The 24677-nt window shown below is 34.3% G+C and overlaps 1 protein-coding gene across 1 annotated transcript in view; it reads right to left on the bottom strand.

Annotated features, from left to right (window-relative positions):
* Positions 1-11887: 11887 nt before the first annotated feature.
* Positions 11888-24677, bottom strand: part of LOC143054962 (caspase-3-like) — a 37753-nt gene continuing 24963 nt past the window's right edge. The window contains exon 8 of the mRNA XM_076228054.1: positions 11888-15556. Coding sequence (XP_076084169.1) covers positions 15333-15556 — 224 coding nt within the window. The 3' untranslated portion in view covers positions 11888-15332. The remainder of the gene's footprint in view (positions 15557-24677) is intronic.

The following is a 24677-nucleotide window of genomic DNA, read 5'->3' as shown; positions in this document are numbered from 1 at the left end:
CGCAAAAAAATCGGCGGGGTTAAACATGTTTGTGAGATATCAACCCTCCCCCTATACCTCTAACCAATGTTGAAAAGTAAACGCATAACAATACGCACATTAAAATTCAGGTCAAGAGAAGTCTGAGTCTGATGTCAGAAGATGTAAACAAAGAAAATAAACAAAATGACAATAAAACATAAATAGCAACAGACTACTAGCAGTTAACTGACATGCCAGCTCCAGACTTCAATTAAACTGACTGAATGCTATATGATTTGATTTTGGACCTCTTGATATATATAGGGCTATAATGTCAGGAAAGGTATCACGCTAATTTATTGAAATTTTCCTTAGGACCAAATGTTTTAGACTTTTGTGACATGTTCACAACCCCTCCCCCCCCTTTTTGTAATTTTTCATATCAAATAAATGCAGATTGTTACCATGGTTACACCAAAAAGTGGTTGTATTTCACCATTATAACTATTGGAAATTAAATCTATGGATGGTTTACTTTCCATAATTATGCACATGCATAACCAGTTCTGTACGTAATGTCGCTACCAACCTCAATGTCAGTTATAGCACAAGTAGATCGATTCAAAGTTCAAACTAATTAACTTAAGCAGAAAACGTAACAATTGCTGACGCCGTCGCCATCACCGGACAAGCAATCTTCAAGTCTAAGAAACTCCTGCTCAACCTGTGGTACTAGCTCATGTAAAATAAGTAAAATGTTAATAGACGATGACACAACGGACGCCAAGTGATGAGAATAGCTGAACTGAGATGTCCTATTAGGACATACCCTATACCACTAGTGGCACTTTACTATGTAAAATAAGTAAATGGTTAAAATATGACACAACGGACGCCAAGTGATGAGAAAAGCTAAACGGAGGTGTCCTGGAAGAACGAGCAGCGCCTGATCCATTAGTGACACTATCTTGAGTAAAATTAGTAATATGCTAACAGACGACGACACAACGGACGCCAAGTGATGAGAATAGTGCAGTAAACTAAGGTAATGAGAATAACACAACTGAGGTCCTTATCAGGACGATCAGATCTTGTAAAACTAGTTGCACTACATTATGCAAATAAGTAAATGGTAAACAGGCGATGAAACAACGAAGGAAAGTGGTAAGAACCCGGCGCCCTGGTATGATGAACATCTCCTGCTTCACTAGTGGCATCATATTAATAGACGATGAGAATAGCACAACTGAGGTTCCATGGAAGGACTAGCAGTTCCTGTTCCACTAGTGGCACAACATTATGTAAAATAAGTAAAATGTTAACAGACGACGACACAACGGACGCCAAGTGATGAGAATAGTACACTTAACTGAGGTACCCTATCATGACGAGCAGCTCCTACTCCACTAATGGCACTATCTTAATATAAAATAAGTAAAACGTGAACAGTCGAAGACACACTAGACGCACATTGATGATAATAGCTGAACGTGTGCAGTACCTTTTCCACTAATGGTGCATGTAAATTAAGTAACATGTTAACAGACGACAACACAACGGACAACAAGTGATAAGAATATGTAAACTGTGGAGCCCTGGAAAGACAAGCAGTTCCCACTTCACTACCGGCAATATCATATATGAAATCAGTAAATTGTTAACAGACGACGACTCAATTGACGCCAAGTGATCGTCATAGATGAATTGAGGTCCCCTAGAAGGTCAAGCAGCACCTCCTCCACCAGAGGCACTTTATTATGTAAAATAAGCAAATTGTCAACTTACGACGACACAATGGATGCCAAGTTATTAAAATAACTGAACATAGATGCTCTGGAAGGACGATTAGCTCCTGCTTCACTAGTGGCAACACTGTCTTATGTAAAATAAGTAAAATGTTAACAGACGACAACACAATGGACGCCAAGCTATGATAATAGATGAACTGAGGTACCTTGGAAGGACGAGAAGCTCCTTCGCCGCAAGAAGCACCTCCTATGTAAAATAACTTAATAGTTAAAATGTTAACAGACAATTGCAACGACACAACAATGCGTAGTGATGAAAATAGATGATCTGTGGAGCCGTGGAAGGAAAAGCAGGTCCTGCTCTACCAGTGGTACTTTATAATGTAAAATAAGTAAACATTGTAACAGATGCCAAGTGATGAGAATATGTAAACTGTGGTGCCCAGAAAGGACTAGCAGCTCCTGTTCCAATTGTGGTACTATCTTATGTAAAATAAGTAAAATATTAACACACGACGACACAACGGACGCCAAGTGATGAGACTATGTAAACCGTGGTGCCCTGTAAGGACGAGCAGCTTCTGTTCCAATTGTGGTACTATCTTATGTAAAATAAGTAAAATAATAACAGACGACAACACAACGGACGCCAAGTGATGAGAATATTTAAACTGTGGTGCCCTGTAAGGACAAGCAGATCCTATTGCACTAGTGGTACTATCTTATGTAAAATATTATCAGACGACAACACAACGAACGACAAGTGATGATAATATGTAAACTGTAGTGCCTTAGAAGGAAAACCAGCTCCTTCTTCGCTAGTGGTACTATATAATGAAAAATAAGTAAAACATAAACAGACGACACAGCGGACGCCAAGTGATGAGAATAGCTGAACTAAGTTGCCCTGGAAGGACGAACAGCGCCTTCCCCACAAGTAATACTTTCTCATGTAAAATAAGTAAATTGTCAACAGATGACGACTCAACCGACGCCAAGTGATCGTCATAGCTGAACTGAGGTGCCCTGAAAGGACGAGCAGCTTCTGCTCCACTAGTGGTACTGTCTTCTGTAAAATAAGTAAATTGTTAACAGACGACAACACAACGGATGATAATAGCTGAACTGTGGTGCCTCGGAAGAACGAGCAGCCACATAGAGAAAATTAAAAGCAAGGCAAGCTGTTCACTAGGTTTCCTGAGAAAAAACTATCGCCAGTGCCCCCAAGAGTGCAACAAACAAGCTCAGTTAGCCATGGTTATATAGGTACTAGAATACGGTACTGTCAACAAACTAGCTCAGTTAGCCATGGTTATATAGGTACTAGAATACGGTGCAACAAACTAGCTCAGTTAGCCATGGTTATATAAGTACTAGAATACTAGCTCAGTTAGCCATGGTTATATAGGTACTAGAATACGGTGCAACAAACTAGCTCAGTTAGCCATGGTTATATAGGTACTAGAATACGGTGCTGTCAACAAACTAGCTCAGTTAGCCATGGTTATATAGGTACTAGAATACGGTACTAGCTCAGTTAGCCATGGTTATATAGGTACTAGAATACGGTACTAGCTCAGTTAGCCATGGTTATATAGGTACTAGAATACGGTGCTGTCAACAAACTAGCTCAGTTAGCCATGGATATATAGGTACTACTAGAATACGGTGCTGTCATCTCAGTTAGCCATGGTTATATAGGTACTAGAATACGGTGTTAGCCATGGTTATATAGGTACTAGAATACGGTGTTAGCCATGGTTATATAGGTAGTAATACGGTGCTGTCAACAAACTAGCTCAGTTAGCCATGGTTATATAGGTACTAGAATACGATGTTAGCCGTGGTTATATAGGTAGTAATACGGTGCTGTCAACAAACTAGCTCAGTTAGTCATGGTTATATAGGTACTAGAATACGGTGTTAGCCATGGTTATATAGGTAGTAATACGGTGCTGTCAACAAACTAGCTCAGTTAGCCATGGTTATATAGGTACTAGAGTGCAACAAACTAGCTCACTTAGCCATGGTTATATAGGTACTAGAATACGGTGTTAGCCATGGTTATATAGGTAGTAATACGGTGCTGTCAACAAACTAGCTCAGTTAGCCATGGTTATATAGGTACTAGAGTGCAACAAACTAGCTCACTTAGCCATGGTTATATAGGTACTAGAATACGGTGTTAGCCATGGTTTTATAGGTAGTAATACGGTGCTGTCAACAAACTAGCTCAGTTAGCCATGGTTATATAGGTACTAGAATACGGTGCTGTCAACAAACTAGCTCAGTTAGCCATGGTTATATAGGTACTAGAATACGGTGTTAGCCATGGTTATATAGGTAATCAGTAAGCCATGGTTATATAGGTACTAGAATACGGTGCTGTCAACAAACTAGCTCAGTTAGCCATGGTTATATAGGTACTAGAATACGGTGTTAGCCATGGTTATATAGGTACTCAGTTAGCCATGGTTATATAGGTACTAGAATACGGTGCTGTCAACAAACTAGCTCTGTTAGCCATGGTTATATAGGTACTAGAATACGGTGCTGTCAACAAAATAGCTCACTTAGCCATGGTTATATAGGTACTAGAATACGGTGCTGTCATCTCAGTTAGCCATGGTTATATCGGTACTAGAATACGGTGCTGTCATCTCAGTTAGCCATGGTTATATAGGTACTAGAATACGGTGCTGTCAACAAACTAGCTCAGTTAGCCATGGTTATATAGGTACTAGAATACGGTGATGTCAACAAACTAGCTCAGTTACCCATGGTTATATAGGTACTAGAATACGGTGTTAGCCATGGTTATATAGGTACTAGAATACGGTGTTAGCCATGGTTATATAGGTACTAGAATACGGTGTTAGCAATGGTTATATAGGTACTCAGTTAGCCATGGTTATATAGGTACTAGAATACGGTGCTCAGTTAGCCATGGTTATATAGGTACTAGAATACGGTGTTAGCCATGGTTATATAGGTACTAGAATACGGTGTTAGCCATGGTTATATAGGAACTAGAATACGGTACTAGCTCAGTAAGCCATGGTTATATAGGTACTAGCATACGGTGCTGTTAACAAACTAGCTCAGTTAGCCATGGTTATATCGGTACTAGAATACGGTGCTGTCATCTCAGTTAGCCATGGTTATATAGGTACTAGAATACGGTGTTTGCCATGGTTATATAGGTACTAGAATACGGTGTTAGCCATGGTTATATAGGTACTAGAATACGGTACTAGTTCAGTTAGCCATGGTTATATAGGTACTAGAATGCGGTGTTAGCCATGGTTAAATAGGTACTAGAATACGGTGTTAGCCATGGTTATATAGGTACTAGAATACGGTGTTAGCCATGGTTATATAGGTACTAGAATACGGTGTTAGCCATGGTTATATAGGTACTAGAATACGGTGCTGTCATTTCAGTTAGCCATGGTTATATAGGTACTAGAATACGGTGCTCAGTTAGCCATGGTTATATAGGTACTAGAATACGGTGCTGTCATTTGGAACCCATTCACCACCAGGGAAATAGAAAGGATAGAAAGCATACAGAAAAGAGGCGCACATTCCATCCTGCACGACTACAAATCAAGAGAAACTGAATGCGTTACAAATATGCTTTCAAAGCTGGAACTAACACCTCTCCAAGAACGTAGGAGGCTGACTATGTTCTAGAAAGTGGTTGAGGGATTGGAACCGGCTATTGAATAATCTAACTACCTACAAGAAATCAGAAACAAACACCAAGTAAAGGCAAGAACTTTAGTGATTTTCAATACACGAATATCGTAGAAAGACAAGAAACCAAACACATATCGCAGATCATTTAAATTTATAGGCTGCAAAACAGACATTCGAAAGAACTCAATTTTTCCTAAAAAGTTAGTGCAATGGAGCCATCTGGAAGAGAATATTGCATGCCAAAAAGACAGACAGTTGAGGGTTTCACGGCGAGTCTGATCTTCTTCTAGAGCGCTATATATTTTGAATATCAAACTGACACTTTGAGCCCTCTGTAAACATAGACGTCAGGAAGTCTACCCAGATTCCTTTTAGTCACGTTTGTATCTACCTATTAACTAACTGTCTACTTAATATTATGCAGATTAGGCTCTCACCATTGCCCTGTGCCCTTTGCCCTGAAAATGTTGACAATTTTTAGCTGAAAAGTGACAATCTAAGCCCTCCGTAGATATCGAAGATGACATTATTTTGGGAAATCCTTTTGATACAACTTTTATATATACAGAGTCTATGATTTCCTTTAATTATATGGACATTGAAAGACCAAGGGGGTCTTATCGTCATTTCAGTGGTCTCCGGTAGGTTTACACTATACATTTTTTTTTTTGGGGGGGGGGGGTCTTTTCATAAATATTTCTATTTATATTTGTAAATGTTTCTGGAGTGATCGGTTTCTTTTTTGTATCATGTATATTATATATAAAATTACATCTTTGATATCGTTTTATTCATAGAAATCTATATTACACAAAGACAAATATGCAACTTACTAAAGGGTTTATATTCGATTTCCTACGTATCTTTTCACTCCTAACTCGTGTTAGGATGTTATCAAATATTTGAATTTTCTATGATTTTCAACTTTGCATTTGAATATCAAACCGACTGCTAGCAGCCGGTTGGATATTGAATATCGAATATCGAATAACGAACCGGCTGCTAACTTCACAGACATCATGTTGGCAGACCTTTATTCAAAGGGATTTTAACCTTTTTCATGAGTGGGGCGAGTAGGCAGACATATATTCAACGGGATTTTAAGTTTTAAGTGGGGAGAGTTGGTGAAAAAGTGAGGCGATTTTGTGTGGGACGATTTGGCAGTGGGGCGAGTTGTCATGGATTCGTACTAGGATGTATCAATACCTAAGAATGTTATGCACTTTCAGACCTAGAAATGCCCAACATTTAAATTGTGTAGCAATCAACCCTTCAGCTGTACATAAAATCATAAGATTCGACTATATTAAACCTAGATGACATATGATTGATTCTAAAACAAATGTTCTGTATCTTGAAATTAGCCCCGCCCGTGCTGGTGCACTCGACTCCAAACAAATGTTCTGTATCTTGACATTAGACCCGTTCGTGCTGGTGCACTCGACTCCAAACAAATGTTCTGTATCTTGACATTAGCCCCGTTCGTGCTGGTGCACTCGACTCCAAACAAATGTTCTGTATCATGAAATAAGCCCCACTCGTACTGGTGCACTCGACTCCAAACAAATGTTCTGTATCTTGACATTAGCCCCGCTCGTGCTGGTGCACTCGACTCCAAACAAATGTTCTGTATCTTGACATTAGCCCCGCTCGTGCTGGTGCACTCGACTCCAAACAAATGTTCTGTATCTTGAAATTAGCCCCGCTCGTGCTGGTGCACTCGACTCCAATCTTTATTGACTAGGATTGTCAGTAAATTAGTCCCGCTCGTGCTGGTGCACTTGACTCCGATCTTAATTGACTAGGATTGTCAGTTTTCCTATCGAAGGTCGGTGGTTTTTCCGGGCACTCCGGCTTCCTCCACCTATAAAAACTGACCGCCACGAAATAGCACAAAAATGGCGCTTAAAAGTGGCGTTTAAACACCAAAAATCAAAATCAAATCTTGAAATTAGTTTCGTACAAACGGAAGGAGAAATTGGTTACATATAAATATGAAAAGAAACGGGGTGCATGATGTTGTGACAGAAATTCAACTTCACAGAAACCAAACCAATTTAGAAATCAAAACACGGCACTCAACATTACAAAGGTCTACAATACACCAAGACGGTAGTGTAAAGTACTTAATTGCCTCGTATGTGAGAAAAAATCTAACAGAACGGAAAAAGCAGAATCTACTCATAGACTATGCAAAAGGAAAAAAAATGGTCTTCCAATAGTTCTAACCGCCACTAATATCACATATCTTCATGAGTGTACTGTGATGTTCAAACGGCACTATATTGTATTCCTTGCTCACCAAGATTTTTTCGTGGCGAGTAAAAAAAAATATATTCTGAACGTTTAACCATGTTTTTTTTTTTTTTTTATAATTTACAGTCTTTAAAGAAATCGAATGTGTAGAAGTGACTGCGAAGAAATCACCAAAATTAACTGCGACTTTTAGAAATATTCGAATGTAACCGTTTTTTTCACAACAGATTGAATTGTTTTGAAACAGAAGCAGGCTACCAGGAATATTTGAGTGAAATAGTAAAGGATCCTGTGTCAATGTTTCGCTTGCAAAACAAAGAGTGCCAACATGATCTGTACAAAATGAAGCATGGAAACATGATTTGTTAATCAGATTGGATACATATAGATTCTTCCACTGTATCGAGTGTGATACGATATTTATCCACTCGAGACACTTAAAATTTTAAATTTAAAACTTGAGGCTCGCCGAGCGTTTTAAAAGTTTAAACTTTTGACTGTCGAGAGTGGATAAATATCGTATTGCACGATATTTGGTGGTGGAATCTGTTTCTCTAATGATTTCTAAACGATATGCAGATAATTTTAATCCTTTTTTTCGAGCGACCTGTCAAAATATGTGTTCTTTTTACGTGACGTCATCAGACATGGTCGCTTTTTACCTGACGTCACAATGGAAATTTCAGAGGAAAACAAGAAAATTTGACGTCATAATCGAATTTTGACCAATGAAGAACTGAGATCATACGAACCACACGTTGATTAAATAAAAATAATCAATAGGTCATGACAAGGATAATCGTGTAAGAATTAGAAAAAGGATCGCTTCGGGTTATCTGTTCGCCTGTATTTGTATAATATAGTATTTTGTATTGTAGATACTAACGCTTCGGGTTATCTGTTCGCCTGTATTTGTATAATATAGTATTTGTATTGTAGATACTAACGCTTTTGGATATCTGTTCGCCTGTATTTGTATAATATAGTATTTGTATTGTAGATACTATCGGCTCGGGTTATCTGTTCGCCTGTATTTGTATAATATTGTATTTGTATTGTATATAATATCATTTCGGGTTATCTGTTCGCCTGCATTTGTATAATATAGTATTTGTATTGTAGATACTAACGCTTCGGGTTATCTGTTCGCCTGTATTTGTATAATATAGTATTTGTATTGTAGATACTATCGCTTCGGGTTATCTGTTCGCCTGTATTTGTATAATATGGTATTTGTATTGTAGATGCTAACGCTTCGGGTTATCTGTTCGCCTGTATTTGTATAATATAGTATTTGTATTGTAGATACTAACGCTTCGGATTATCTGTTCGCCCGTTTTTGTATAATATAGTATTTGTATTGTAGATACTATCGGTTCGGGTTATCTGTTCGCCTGTATTTGTATAATATAGTATTTGTATTGTAAAGACTATCGCTTCGGGTTATCTGTTCGCCTGTATTTGTATAATATAGTATTTGTATTGTAGATACTAACGCTTCGGGTGATCTGTTCGCCTGTATTTGTATAATATAGTATTTGTATTGTAGATACTATCGCTTCGGGTTATCTGTTCGCCTGTATTTGTATAATTTAGTATTTGTATTGTAGATACTATCACTTCGGGTTATTTGTTCGCCTGTATTTGTATAATATAGTATTTGTATTGTAGATACTAACGCTTCGGGTTATCTGTTCGCCTGTATTTGTATAATATAGTATTTGTATTGTAGATACTATCGCTTCGGGTTATCTGTTCGCCTTTATTTGTATTGTAGATACTAACTCTTCGGGTTATCTGTTCGCCTGTATTTGTATAATATAGTATTTGTATTGTAGATACTATCGCTTTGGGTTATCTTTTCGCCTGTATTTGTATAATTTAGCTATCGCTTCGGGTTATCTGTTCGCCTGTATTTGTATAATATAGTATTTGTATTGTAGATACTAATGCTTCGGGTTATCTGTTCGCCTGTATTTGTATAATATAGTATTTGTATTGTAGATACTAACGCTTCAGTTTATCTGTTCGCCTGTATTTGTATAATATAGTATTTGTATTGTAGATACTAACGCTTCAGGTTTTCTGTTCGCCTGTATTTGTATAATATAGTATTTGTATTGTAGATACTTACGCTTCGTGCTATCTGTTCGCCTGTATTTGTATAATATAGTATTTGTATTGTAGATACTAACGCTTCGGGTTATCTGTTCGCCTGTATTTACATAATATAGTATTTGTATTGTAGATACTATCGCTTTGGGTTATCTTTTCGCCTGTATTTGTATAATTTAGTATTGTATTGTAGATACTATCGCTTCCGGTTATCTGTTCACCTGTATTTGTATAATATAGTATTTGTATTGTAGATACTAATGCTTCGGGTTATCTGTTCGCCTGTATTTGTATAATATAGTATTTTTGTATTGTAGATACTAACGCTTCGTGTTATCTGTTCGCCTGTATTTGTATAATATAGTATTTGTATTGTAGATACTATCACTTCGGGTTATCTGTTCACCTGTATTTGTATAATATAGTATTTGTATTGTAGATACTATCGCTTCGGGTTATCTGTTCGCCTGTATTTGTATAATATAGTATTTGTATTGTAGATACTATCGCTTCGGGTTATCTGTTCGCCTGTATTTGTATTGTAGATACAATCGCTTTGGGTTATCTGTTCGCCTGTATTTGTATAATATAGTATTTGTATTGTAGATACTATCGCTTTGGGTTATCTGTTCGCCTGTATTTGTATAATATAGTATTTGTATTGTAGATACTATCGCTTCGGGTTATCTGTTCGCCTGTATTTGTATTATATAGTATTTGTATTGTAGATACTTACGCTTCGGGTTATCTGTTCGCCTGTATTTGTATAATATAGTATTTGTATTGTAGATACTATCGCGTTGGGTTATCTTTTCGCCTGTATTTGTATAATATAGTATTTGTATTGTAGATACTATCGCTTTGGGTTATCTGTTCGCCTGTATTTGTATAACATAGTATTTGAATTGTAGATACTATCACTTTGGGTTATCTTTTCGCCTGTATTTGTATAATATAGTATTTGTATTGTAGATACTATCGCTTCGGGTTATCTGTTTGCTTGTATTTGTATAATATAGTATTTGTATTGTATATACTATCGCTTCTTCGGGTTATCTGTTCTCCAGTATTTGTATAATATAGTATTTGTATTTTATATACTATTACTTCAGGTTATCTGTTTGCCTGTATTTGTATAATATAGTATTTGTATTGTAGATACTATCGCTTCGGGTTATCTGTTCGCCTGTATTTGTATAATATAGTATTTGTATTGTAGATACTATCACTTCAGGTTATCTGTTCGCCTGTATTTGTATTGTAGATACTATCACTTCGGGTTATCTGTTCGACTGTATTTGTATTGTAGATACTATCACTTCAGGTTATCTGTTCGCCTGTATTTGTATAATATAGTATTTGTATTTTATATACTATCACTTCAGGTTATCTGTTCGCCTGTATTTGTATAATATAGTATTTGTATTGTAGATACTATCACTTCAGGTTATCTGTTCGCCTGTATTTGTATAATATAGTAAATGTATTTTATATACTATCACTTCAGGTTATCTGTTCGCCTGTATTTGTATAATATAGTATTTGTATAGTAGATACTATCGCTTAGGGTTATCTGTTCGCCTGTATTTGTATAATATAGTATTTGTATAGTAGATACTATCGCTTTGGGTTATCTTTTCGCCTGTATTTGTATAATATAGTATTTGTATTGTAGATACTATCGCTTTGGGTTATCTGTTCGCCTGTATTTGTATAACATAGTATTTGAATTGTAGATACTATCGCTTCGGGTTATCTGTTCGCCTGTATTTGTATAATATAGTATTTGTATTGTAGATACTATCGCTTCAGGTTATCTGTTCGCCTGTATTTGTATTGTAGATACTATCACTTCGGGTTATCTGTTCGCCTGTATTTGTATAATATAGTATTTGTATTGTAGATACTATCACTTCAGGTTATCTGTTTGCCAGTATTTGTATAATATAGTATTTGTATTTTATATACTATTGCTTCGGGTTATCTGTTCGCCTGTATTTGTATAATATAGTATTTGTATTGTAGATACTATCGCTTAGGGTTATCTGTTCGCCTGTATTTGTATAATATAGTATTTGTATTGTATAAAATAAAAAGGCGTTAAAAAAAGTCAAAATTAACTTTAATTTGACATTAACAAAATAAGACAGACATTGGTATTACTAAAAAAACATTAAATCTATCAGGTGCAGAAACAATTCCGTCATTTCATAAATGTATGTCCTTCACTGTAACATTTTTTTGAAAACATTTATTGTCTAATATCCTAAGTTGATAGATGGTGTATGCATTTGACAAAGGGGTAAATGATTGAATATAACGATATAAGGGATACCATTCATATAAACAGAAACCTTACAATACCATATATATATAAAGACAAAAAGAACTTCAACAAGGACAACTATCTGTCTCGACATTTAAAGGTTACCAAGTTTCGACCTAAATACATGTGAAATATTGAACCCCTGTCAATTCAGTTAGCAACAACAATGGTAAATTTATAATAGTTAATGTACAAGATTCTTACTATGTACGTATTCATATACAATATTAGGTCAATGTCAGAAAAATATAAACTTTTTTGTATGAGGCTGAGAAACTGGGGAAAGGCGAGGTTTTACCGAGCCCTTCCCCAATTTATATGCCGAATACAAAAAAGTTTATATTTTTATGACATTGACCTAATATTGTGTTTATACTTCAACATGAATTATCACATTGATATCTGTTTAAATTGCAAAATAAATACATTGATAGCTGTTTACATTGTTACACAAATTGTCCTTAATGAACCCCTGATTGTGGAAAAGGTGTTCCATGATAAAATTGAAATTGTACAAAATAAAGCTGTGTTACTATAATTAGGGAAAAGGCACAACTAGTTGCAGTATAAACTAGAGGCTCTCAAGAGCCTAGCTGTATAGCTCACCTGAATCTACTTTGGTTTTTGAAATTATATAAAAAAGATAAAACTTGGTTTAGAACATGTAATATGGCATTCTATTCTGTGATTTTCTAAAAGAAGACATTACAAGTATGCATTTCCCATAGGGTCCTATGTTTAACTAAGTCCCTCGCTGGCGGCCATTGAGTTTGCAAGGTGCTACAGGGTTCACTACTGGACATTGTTCAGAAGGGCGACAGAGTTTGCAAAGTGCTACAGGGTTCACTGGACATTGTTCAGAGGGATGACAGAGTTTTATACAGAGGTGCAGCAGGATTCACTTGACATTGTCTAGAAGGATGAACTAGTTTGAAAATATGTTTTATGGTTCACTTGATATATTCAAGAAGGAGGTGATAGTTTCAAAGGTCTGACATGGTTCACTGATCATTCGATTCACAATGAGGGCAGTGTTTTTTGTTTTGCTTCACTGAAGATGGTCAAAAAGGAAAAAAAAAGGTACAATTAACAAATTGCTGGATGATTAGACCCAGTAGATGATTTTAATGTAAAGGTCTTTACCAAACTAACGGTCAATTAGTTTTTACAAGCAGGGTAAATTTCGACAGCATTATGTGCAGATGCTGCATAATCCTGTTAAGTATATCAAGCCCACATGTAGAAAGTAACATCTTGAGCTGTTGGTTAAATTTACTAAGAACAAAGGTTCCTACATTTGTTTTAATAACAGACCACTGTTGCTTCTCATTTTCTTCCGGGTTCATTATTGTCGTAGATTTTGTTTTCACATGTTCTGAATTTATCTCAATTTTAGTAATTACATGTAAGAAAAGTAAAACAAAAATCATGTTGGATAGTCAGGAAAATATAATCAGGATTTTTTAATGCGAGACTATTAGGAAATATTCTGACTGTGGTTTAGTTGTATGAACAGAAGTATAACAACCAATGTATTACTGATTGCGTATCTACATAAAATAAGAATATTTTTTTTCTATTCATTTATTTCTCAAAAAAGACTGCTAATGAACTTACACAAATGATAACAAATGATAGTTAAACCAATCACATAAGTCATTATACATATCATATAAAGTAAAAAAAACATTACACAATATATTTTAAAGATATATAAATTGAAAACAGAAGCCTGAATGATTTTAAATTATTGATTGTCTCAATAATGTCAGTGCTAAAATATGTCAATTATATGTACAATGATAGTGATAAAATCATTATATGTACAATAAAACAAAATGCTAAATTCTGTCAGTTATATTTACAATCATAGTGATAAAATATGTCAGTTATCTGTACAATGATAGTGATAAAATATGTCAGTTTACAATGATCACAGTGATAAAATCTGTCAGTTATCTGTACAATCATAGTGATAAAATCTGTCAGTTATCTGTACAATCACAGTGATAAAATCTGTCAGTTTTCTGTACAATCACAGTGATAAAATCTGTCAGTTATCTGTTCAATGATAGTGCTTTAACATCTCAGTTATATGTAAAATGACAGTGCTATATTCTGACAATTTTCTATACAATGATAATCCTAAAATCTGTCAATCGACCATTTTCGAGTTCATGCATTTCCGTAAAAAAATTAGGTTTTAATTGACATCATTCGTATCGTTACTTCCTTCCCATGCGATTGAACAAATATGATCTTATATATATTGCACAAATTTTCGGCAAATTAAATTCTTATAATTGGTTATCAGCACTGCTGTCATTATGGAATTGTGATTAAAAACCTTTGGAACAAACATTATTTTTAGTTTATCCTGCATAAAGACAATCCCAAAGATGCTTGGAGAACTTGATAGTGCAGGGAAACAGGCGGTTTCCTCTATCTGGTAAATGGCATTATAAAGGCAAGCATAATTGAAGAACGTTTGAAGTGAAGGACATAACTCGAAAGTAGTCTATTATCTGTACAATGATAAAAATGAGTGTGCTATGATCTGAACGTCTCATTCATTTGTTAATGAAAAATTCTATACAAACCAAAAACATGTATCAACAATAATTATTAATTCTTTAATTCTTTAATGATGAAAATACTGTATATGAAAAAGATTTCTAAACAAGAATGTGTCCATAGTACACGGATCCCCCACTCGCGCTATCATTTCCATGTTTAGTGGACTGTGAAATTGGGGTCAAAACTCTTATTTGGCATTAAAATTAGAAAGATCATACAATAAGGAACATGTGTACTAAGTTTCAAGTTGATTGGACTTCAACTTCATCAATAACTACCTTGATTAAAAGCTTTAACCTGAAGCGGGACAGATGGACGAACGGACAGACGGACTACCAAAAGAACATTTAATGCAAAACAAAACAAATAAATGAACTATCGCTCACAAAAGTTAGTTTTTTCATAATAACACCACTAATGGCGAAAGGAAAGAAAATAAAACTGGACCTTATGAATAAATTTGAGACGATATTTTCAATGTTTGATGAATAAACAAAAAGGTTTTATCTATTCATAAAAAAATGAGGACTTTAAATAAATCAGTTGCATAAATCCTTGAACTTGGAAAATATATACTTAGTTTATGATAATGGTCATAAATGGTTTGATAACAATTTTCCTCCCAAATCAGTTTTATTGAACTGTTATTACAAGAAAAATTTCTTCGTAGATGTAGTCTCTACTTGTGCCATCTGACATTTTTGTGCCAAGCTTCCAGATTGTGGTGCATATTCTGGATTCGTAGCTATTTCTCTTCTCACATATCTTAATATCTCCTCGATATGTTCCTCATTGTATTTACTCTTGGCAACAGACAAGAAAGCTCTTATGAAAAATGCTCCTTCATGTATATTTCGAATTGATACATATCCTGTAATTCAAAAGAAAAACTGTAACTTTTATAATTAACTAGTTGTTCCAATATTTTGTTAGATGATGGAATTTTAATTTGTTATAGTGAAAATAGATCATTAATACTGACTTAAAAGACTGCATCAATCAAATACTATGGAAGTAAACATGTATCACTTTACATAAATGAAGTATTTCCCACCGGAATAGAAATAAATGATGCATGCAAAATCTGCTTATTGAGTCAGTAATATCTACAGAAACAATTTGCAAAATTGTAACTCAGACAAGAGTGAACATGTTGAAATGTCTTGCCTTCTTTACTCACCATTGCTTATAATTATGTATATAGTCCTTAATATAAAGCTTTACTACAACTATCACATAAAATTAACATAATCCAAGAAAAGGAGGTCAAGGTCAGATAAACCAAACGAGAAATACATGTACACCTTAAAATCATTCACTACACTATATATTAGGGATGTCAACGAGTACTCGATTATTGCTCGGTAGTACCGAGTATCGAATACCAAAATGATACTCGACTAATCAATTTCTGTTACAATGTTGTTGCCTGATTAATGAAGATATTTTCTATCAAAAGTGCCTCCTGTGAAATTAAATATTATTCAATATTAAAATACGTTTTCGAAAGTTTGCGTTTAATTGTCATTTAAAATTCCCTCGAACAGAGGTAGCTAGCTATGAAAAAGAGGACATTTCCAATGCTTACACTTTTAGCTAATCGTGTCTTAGGAATTCCACCACCTCTGTATCGTCAGAACAAATATTTTTATCAGCAATACTGTTAGTTACGTTACAAAGTCGAGAAATCGACTCGTCCCAGAAAAGTTGAAAGGATAATATTTCTAAATAAAAAGGTAAATAAAAAATAATTCGTTCAACCCTGTGTCGACCCCCAGAGAATGGTTAAGGCCATTAGTAAGTCATTATTATAACACCTTTGTTGATCACTTAATGTGTTTTTGTACAATTCACAAATACTGTTGTTTGAGTTTACAATTTTGTATAGATGTTTATTAATTAATTGATCAGATAATTGTCAGTTTACATAATTAGTGCATGTAGTAAATGAGCTAATTATGATATACAATTTCTGGGACTGTTTAATCTGGTCCTTCGTTTATGTATCTAATAATGATGAGAGTTTTACGTCCATTAGACAACGAACAACCAACAATAGGTAAAATGGGTATAGTTTTGTGTTTCCATTTTGTAAATATTTTACCGAGCGAATATGAGTACCACTCGGTAAATCAAACGAGTACTCGATTAATAAAACTTCACCGAGTTGACATCCCTACTATATCTAGTTGACCTATTGCTTATAGTTTCTAAGAAACAGACTTAACCAAGTAAACTTAACATTCATGATTGACCAATGAACCATGGTAAAAGTTCAAAGTCAGATGAACAATGCAAGGCAGACATGTACACCTTACAATTCTATATATGCATTAAATATAGTTGACCTATTGCGTATAGTATATACAAGAAACAAACGTAACCATGAAAACTTAATATTGAACAATGAACCCCACCAAAATAAGGTCACGGTCAGATGATACCTGCCAGACAGATATTAACAGCTTACAATCCTCCCATACACCAAATATACTATACCTATTGCTTATAGTTTAAGAAAAACAGACCAAAACACAAAAACTCAGCAGTAATTTGCAAAACGTGAAAATGAGGACAAGGTCGAAAAAAACCTGCCAGACTGACATGTACATAATAAATAATGTCCATACACCAAATATAGTTGCCTCATGCATTGCATATAGTATTAGAAAAAAAGAACAAAACTCAACAAAAACTTAACTTTGATCATGGAACCCTAAAAATGAGGTCAAAGTCATATGACACCTGGTAGTTGGACATGTATACCTTACAATCAATTCATTCACCAAATACATTGTATAGTATACCTATTGCATACAGTATAAGAAAACTTAACTATATCCACTGAACCATGAAAATGTATTCAAGGTCAGATGACACTTGCAGTTGGACATTTACACCTTACAACCCTTCCATACACCAACTATACTAGATCTACTGCATATAGTATCTGAGATACAAAACTTAACCTTGTTCACTGATCCATGCAATGAGGTCAAGGTCAAATGAAAACTGTCTGATGGAGATGATGACCTTGTAAGGTACGAACATACCAACTATAGTTATCCTATTACTCATAATAAAAGAGAAATTAACATTACAAGAAATCTTCACTTTTTTCCAAGTAGTCACTGAACCATGAAAAACAGGTCAAGGACAATATGCATGTGACAGACAGAAACTTTGTAACATAAGGCATATATATACAAAGTATGCAGCATCCAGGTCTTCCACCTTCTAAAATATAAAGCTTTTAAGAAGCTATTTAACACCCTTGCCGCCGGATCACTATCCATATGTCGAGCTTTCTGCGACAAAAGTGGCAGGTTCGACAAAAATCACATTGATTATATTTAATTACACCTTTTAATGTATAGTATATTTCACAAAACAAATATTTCCAATGGGGGTATTATATCTCAGATCTGATATAATTCTATTTGAGCGTTTGGCAATAACCTAAGGAATGTTTTGACAGTATCCAAAAGCATGCACTTTTCAACAAATATCATGAAGAATAACAAAGACAAAGATCAGCATTGAAACACTGCACTTTTGGAAAATGACTGTTTTTGTACTAAGTCTTACCTTCAATATTGCAAAATATGATAAAAAAAAGTCCATATATCAATGAAAACATCATTTATGTTCATACCGTCCAGTTGTTAAAAAGAGTCTATACGGGTAGAATGAAAATGAAATACAAATCAGCATTTACCCAGAATGCCCTAGACAAAGATCATTTGCAAACTGTTTTTAACTTTTTATGAAATGATAAGACACATCCGCTAGAGCATCTTACATAATGTTAAAATGAAACACCGCAAGTCTTATAGTCTAGAAGTTATCAGTGAGCAGATCACTGAATCAACAGAGTGTAGCCTATAAGCTAATATTGGCAGATCACTGTATCAACAGGTGTTAGCCTTGAAGCTAAAAATGAGCAGATCACTCTATCAATAGATGGTAGCCTTGAAGTTAAAAGTGAGCAGACCATTATATCAACAGTTGGTAGCCTTGACGATTAAAGTGAGCAGATCACTTTATCAACAGATGGTAGCCTGGAAGTAAAAAATGGGCAGACCACTCAATCAACAGATGGTAGCCTTGAAGTTAAAAATGAGCAGATCACTCTATCAACAGATGGTAGCCTAGTAGTTAAAAATGGGCAGACCACTCTATCAACAGATGGCAGCCTAGAAGTTATCAGTGGGCGGATAACTCTATCAACAGATGGTAGCCTTGAAGTTAAAAGTGGGCATCACTGTATCAATAGATGGTAGCCTAGAAGTTAAAAATGGGCAGACCACTCTATCAACAGATGGTAGCCTAGAATTTAAAAGCGAGCAGATCACTGTATCAAGATGGTAGCCTAGAAATTAACCAGATGCTCCGCAGGGCGCAGCTTTCTACGACCGCAGAGGTTGAACCCTGAACGGTTGGGGCAAGAATGGATACAATCAAGCTGGATTCAGCTCTAAATTTGGATTGTGATTAAATAGTTGACACAGCATAGGTTTCTGACACAGAATGAATGTGGTCTAATGAACTTAAAATTTTTGTTTTGCTTTTGAGCAATTCACTATGCTGTTGAATATTAATCCTCTCAAAAAAATGTTTGAAGAAATTTTCTTATTATTTATGAAATCTAAAATGAGAAAAATTAAAATGTAAAAAAAGTGCTTGTTAGGCCACACCAAATTGTTTACTTGTTCGACGGACCCACCCGCACCTATTTTTTTCAAAGTAGAATTTTTTTATATTTTTTTTTATTCCAGCTTCCCGCATCTGGAAATTTAGTCATGTCCATTTCCCGCACAGTTTTTTTTTGGTAAATATTATAAAAAGATATCAAAATTTGTTTTTAAGTCTAACCTGTATATAAAGATTTTAAACATAAAAGCACCCCACCACACTGTGTAAATATCTGTGAGAATATTTGTTTTAGCATGAAACTTATTTATCCAAAGTGGGAGTGCTCCGATATAAATTTATAACAGCGGAAATACCTGTAAAGAACAAAAAATTGGTTTCTTTCCCCCTTACTTATATTTCCTTTAAAAAAATGTTCGTTGTTAGAATAAAGTACAAAGAACGTCTGAAGGATTTGCCTTCAACTGCAATTTTATTGTATGCTGGCCAAACAAAACTATCCATAGCCGCTGAATGTGTATGTACCTGTCCTGATTGATTCAGGGGCCTGTCGTTCAGTAGTTATCGTTTGTTGATGTTGTTCATTGGTATTTTCCCGTTTGGATGTATAAATTAGATCGAATTGTGTACGCTAATAATGTTGGGGTCCTTTATAGCTTGCTGTTTAGTCTGTATCAAAGCCCTGTGTACAAGGCTGTACTTTGACCTGTGTTTGTTATTATTAGGTTGAGAACAATCCTCCCTCAGACAAGGGGTCAGTTTACTGATGTAGAAAAGAAAATACAAATACCAAGGATTTGTATAGTTCTTCTATACAAAACCTTTGAAAAATTGGAATTTTGTACTCAAAAAGAGGAGAGTTACATCATATTTTAAACAACTTTTTCTAAAAGAGGGGTCCACTTATTTTGAATAATATGAAACTGTTAGAGTAGATGTGTTAATTTAACATGGTTAAATTTCCAGGAATATTACAAAATTCTTGGACATGTTTTGACCATTTAATACCAGATAGATATATAGTTCTTTGAGAAAATATGAGCCCTTTTGTACGAACAAATATATTATAACTTATATTGATCCCTCATAAAACATGTAAAAGGGATATTTATAACATTAAGGGGTTGCCCCCAAACTGATTATGACTTGGATGGAGAATTGTTTCATTGTCAGTAACACATACAAGACCAGATTTAATTATTTCTTGGTGAACAGGGACAAGTTTTAATATTGTCAAAACCTACTACTTTATGTTTACAAAAAAAATATATAATCGCTCGCCTTTACTTTTCAAGCTTCGCCTCAAAAATTTGCAAATTAAATATTTTTTTATTACAATTTTCAAATCGCTCGCTCCCCTCAAATTTTGGAGTCCAAAAATCCGTAGAACAAGAAATTAAATTGGTGTGGCCTTATCACTGAATGGTAAAGATTGTTTTAATTTATCAGTTGGTAGTAAAAGTGAATATACATTGTATATTGTATAAAACAATGATTTAAGTTGATTCAACTACTATTCTGGACAAAGAAAGATAACTCCAATTGAAAATTTCTTCCTATTGCACAATATTGTGCAATTAGATATTTCTTGCTATTGCGCAATACTGTGCAATTGAAGATTATTTGCTATTGCGCAATACTGTGCAATTGAAATTTTCTTGCTATTGCACAATACTGAGCAATTGAAGATTTCTTGCTATTGCTGAATACTGTGCAATTGAAAATTTCTTGCTATTGCACAATACTTAGTATATAATTTTGGATCCTGATTTGGACCAACTTGAAACTGGGCCCATAATCAAAAATCTAAGTACATGTTTAGATTCAGCATATCAAAGAAGCCCAAGAATTCAATTTTTGTTAAAATCAAACTTAATTTAATTTTGGACCCTTTGGACTTTAATGTAGACCAATTTGAGAACGGGACCAAAAATTAAGAATCTACATACATTTGTACACAGTTAGATTTTGCATATCAAAGAACCCCAATTATTCTATTTTTGATGAAATCAAACAAAGTTTAATTTTGGACCCCGATTTGGACCAACTTGAAAACTGGGCTAAAAATCAAAAATCTTAGTACATTTTTAGATTCAGCATATCAAAGAACCCCAAGGATTAAATTTTTGTTAAAATCAAACTAAGTTTAATTTTGGACCCTTTGGACCTTAAAGACCAAACAGCCTATTGTTTATGCGCATCAACTAACGCAACTTGGTAGTGACATAAAAGCTCTATGACGTTGTTTCTAGCAATAAAAACACGTCAAATTATAACGTCCTATTTCATGTTTTTCATTGATTCCATCATGGTGTACGCTTAAAAATAAGTCCTTCAAGAAAAGAGGAATTAAGCGATGTGCTGATATCTTGTTGAAATTTAGCACAAATGGACACAAAAGATACTACAGTATATTTAATCTTCATTCTTATAATAATAATGAAATATAAATTTTGATATCGACTTTTTGCATTTGCGCCGATCTACATATATTTTTCTTTATTCTTTCAGATGCGTAGATTTTGTCTTATATTTGTCCCGATCTGCATTTCATTTTTTTTTATTCTTTCACTTGCGTAGATTTTTTCTTTCGTTTGCCTCGATTGTGTACAGGTTAATAAGATAGGTGAAAGTTATTTTCATGCCCAATTTATGGGCATTGTGTTTTCTGGTATGTGCGTCAGTCTGTCCCGCTTCAGATTAAAGTTTTTGATCAAGCTGGTTTTTAATTAAGTTGAAGTCCTACCAACTTAAAACTTGGTCCACGTGTTTCTTATGATATGATCCTTCTAATTTTAATGTCAATTTTTCAAATATTTCAAAAGATGAGTATTCAGAAGGTTAGGCCGATAAGCAATTATTCCTAGAAGTTTTGACATGCTGGCAACGTATGCATGATGATTCTCGTAAAATAATGTCGGATCTTGCAATGAAGTTAAAATTTATTTCTACTGCTTATTTGACAAAATCTTATAGTAAAAATAAAATTATGACAAAGGGTCATTGTCGTTTGTCATTTGTTTCATTTCAAATTGTCTTAAAGGGAAATGATAAACATTTCTCCTGATTTCACTGTAGATTACAGCTAATTTCCTACTGTATGTAGATCATCACTTTGGTTAGCTTGCTTGCTTTGTTTGTATATTAATTTGTATATTATTATATTTTGATAACGTCCAATTGAATTGAAATATCATATATACAGGTTTATATACCTATATATGAAGATGTCAATAATCTTAATTACAAAGCTTGAATAAAGATTTATACAAAGCAAGGAAGCCAACCAAAGTTTTACCCTTCATGCATTAGGAAATTAGACAAAACATATTAATAAAAAGAATAATATACAACACACAATCTCTTCCTTTCATTTAGTTACAACTATGACCGGAAAGATTGAAAACAAATTTTATTTTCAATGCCGGCAACAACCTTGTCTGTGTTTTAATTTCCAAAATGAGCAATTTAGATTTATAACATTTTATCCTGTTGGAGAAATCTGATTTTGTAGTTTTCAACGGAAAACTATTTCGAAATTAATTTTTGAATTAAAAACGTTTTGCATTTTATATTTACTGTCTTGTTTATTTAAAACACGTAGAGTAGTAATAACAGGGATTGCATTTTATGATAGATGTATAACCTTTCAGAATCAAAAACTTTAATTCATATATTATACCTATATTTTTAATTTCCTTAAATCTTACTATTATTCAAAAATAATGAATTCACAAACTAGATGGAATAATTTCTATACGTTCGTCTTAGTCGTGAAAAATAATGGTATAAAAAAGTCCGCCCATGCTTTTGTATGTCCGTCTGTCAACAGTCTTGAATGAGTTCGTTACGGCAACCTTCTAAAATTGACGAGGAAAAAAAACCACACATCTAGTCGGATAAAGTCAAATACTCTGTAAGTTAGTTAACATCTTTCATTTCTTTTTTTATTTTCAATAATTTTGCTAATGAGGGGCAGAGGACAAAAAAGCCTTTCCTAACAAAAGCGGCGTGAAAGGTTATTTCAAACAATTTTCCATTCCGACGGATGCTGTTTCTGAAGGTTTATAATGTTGTTCGGCAACAGCATCTTATTCATAAGATCTGATACTGATACATGCATTTAATCTCTTGTATTACCGGATATTAAAGTTGGTGAATATAGTTGTTAGTCTTGGAAATTTAAAAGTGGGTTTCAAACGTCCAATTTTCGATTTTTTTCAAACAGTGCGCCAGCAAGGAGAGTTTGTACTATGACGTCAGATGCAATGTTCTGAAGAAAGACAACTCTTTTCTTCAAAACGAACGAGAAAAAAAAACATGAAAATTGCTCATAACTTTTTTGAAAGGTCAGTGACATACACTTTTTTTTGCTTTATTTTGAAGAGTACACATGGCACTTTCCTTCTTTTTATGAATAAATCACTGGTAGATTTTTTTAAATACTGGAAACGTTTTTCATTTTTATGTTTTATTTTTGAGGTCATAAACCTTGTGTCAAAATTTCATAGATTTCTATTTACTTAAACTAAAGTTATATTGCGAAAACCAAGAAAATGCTTATTTGGGCTCTTTTTGGCCCCTAATTCCTAAAATAATGGGACCAAAACTCCCAAATACAATCCCAACCTTCCTTTTGTGGTCATAATCCTTGTGTTAAAATTTCATAGATTTCTATTCACTTTTACTGACGTTGGAGTGCGAAAACTAAAAGTATTCGGACGACAACGACGCCAACTTGATACCAATATACGACCAAAAATTTTTCAATTTTTGCGGTCTTATAAAAATGGGCAGACCACTCTATCAAAAGATGGTAGCCTTGAAGTTATCAGTGGGCGGATCACTCTATCAACAGATGGTAGCCTTGAAGTTAAAAATGGGCAGATCACTCTATCAAGAGATGGTAGCCTTGAAGTTAAAAGTGATAATATCACTCTTTCAACAGATGGTAGCCTTGAAGTTAAAAGTGAGCAGATCACTCTATCAAGAGATGGTAGCCTTGAAGTTAAAAGTGATAATATCACTCTTTCAACAGATGGTAGCATTGAAGTTAAAAGTGAGCAGATCACTCTATCAAGAGATGGTAGCCTTGAAGTTAAAAGTGATAATATCACTCTTTCAACAGATGGTAGCCTTGAAGTTAAAATTGAGCAGATCACTCTATCAAGAGATGGTAGCCTTGAAGTTAAAAGTGATAATATCACTCTTTCAACAGATGATAGCATTGAAGTTAAAATTGAGCAGACCACTCTATTAACAGATGGTAGCCTTGAAGTTAAAAGTAAACAGATCACTATATCAAACACAAGAGGTAATATTTGAGTCAGGAGGGGTAA

Source organism: Mytilus galloprovincialis, chromosome 12 (assembly GCF_965363235.1).
Source record: "Mytilus galloprovincialis chromosome 12, xbMytGall1.hap1.1, whole genome shotgun sequence".
NCBI lineage: Eukaryota > Metazoa > Mollusca > Bivalvia > Mytilida > Mytilidae > Mytilus > Mytilus galloprovincialis.
This window is presented reverse-complemented; position numbering and strand designations above follow the sequence as displayed.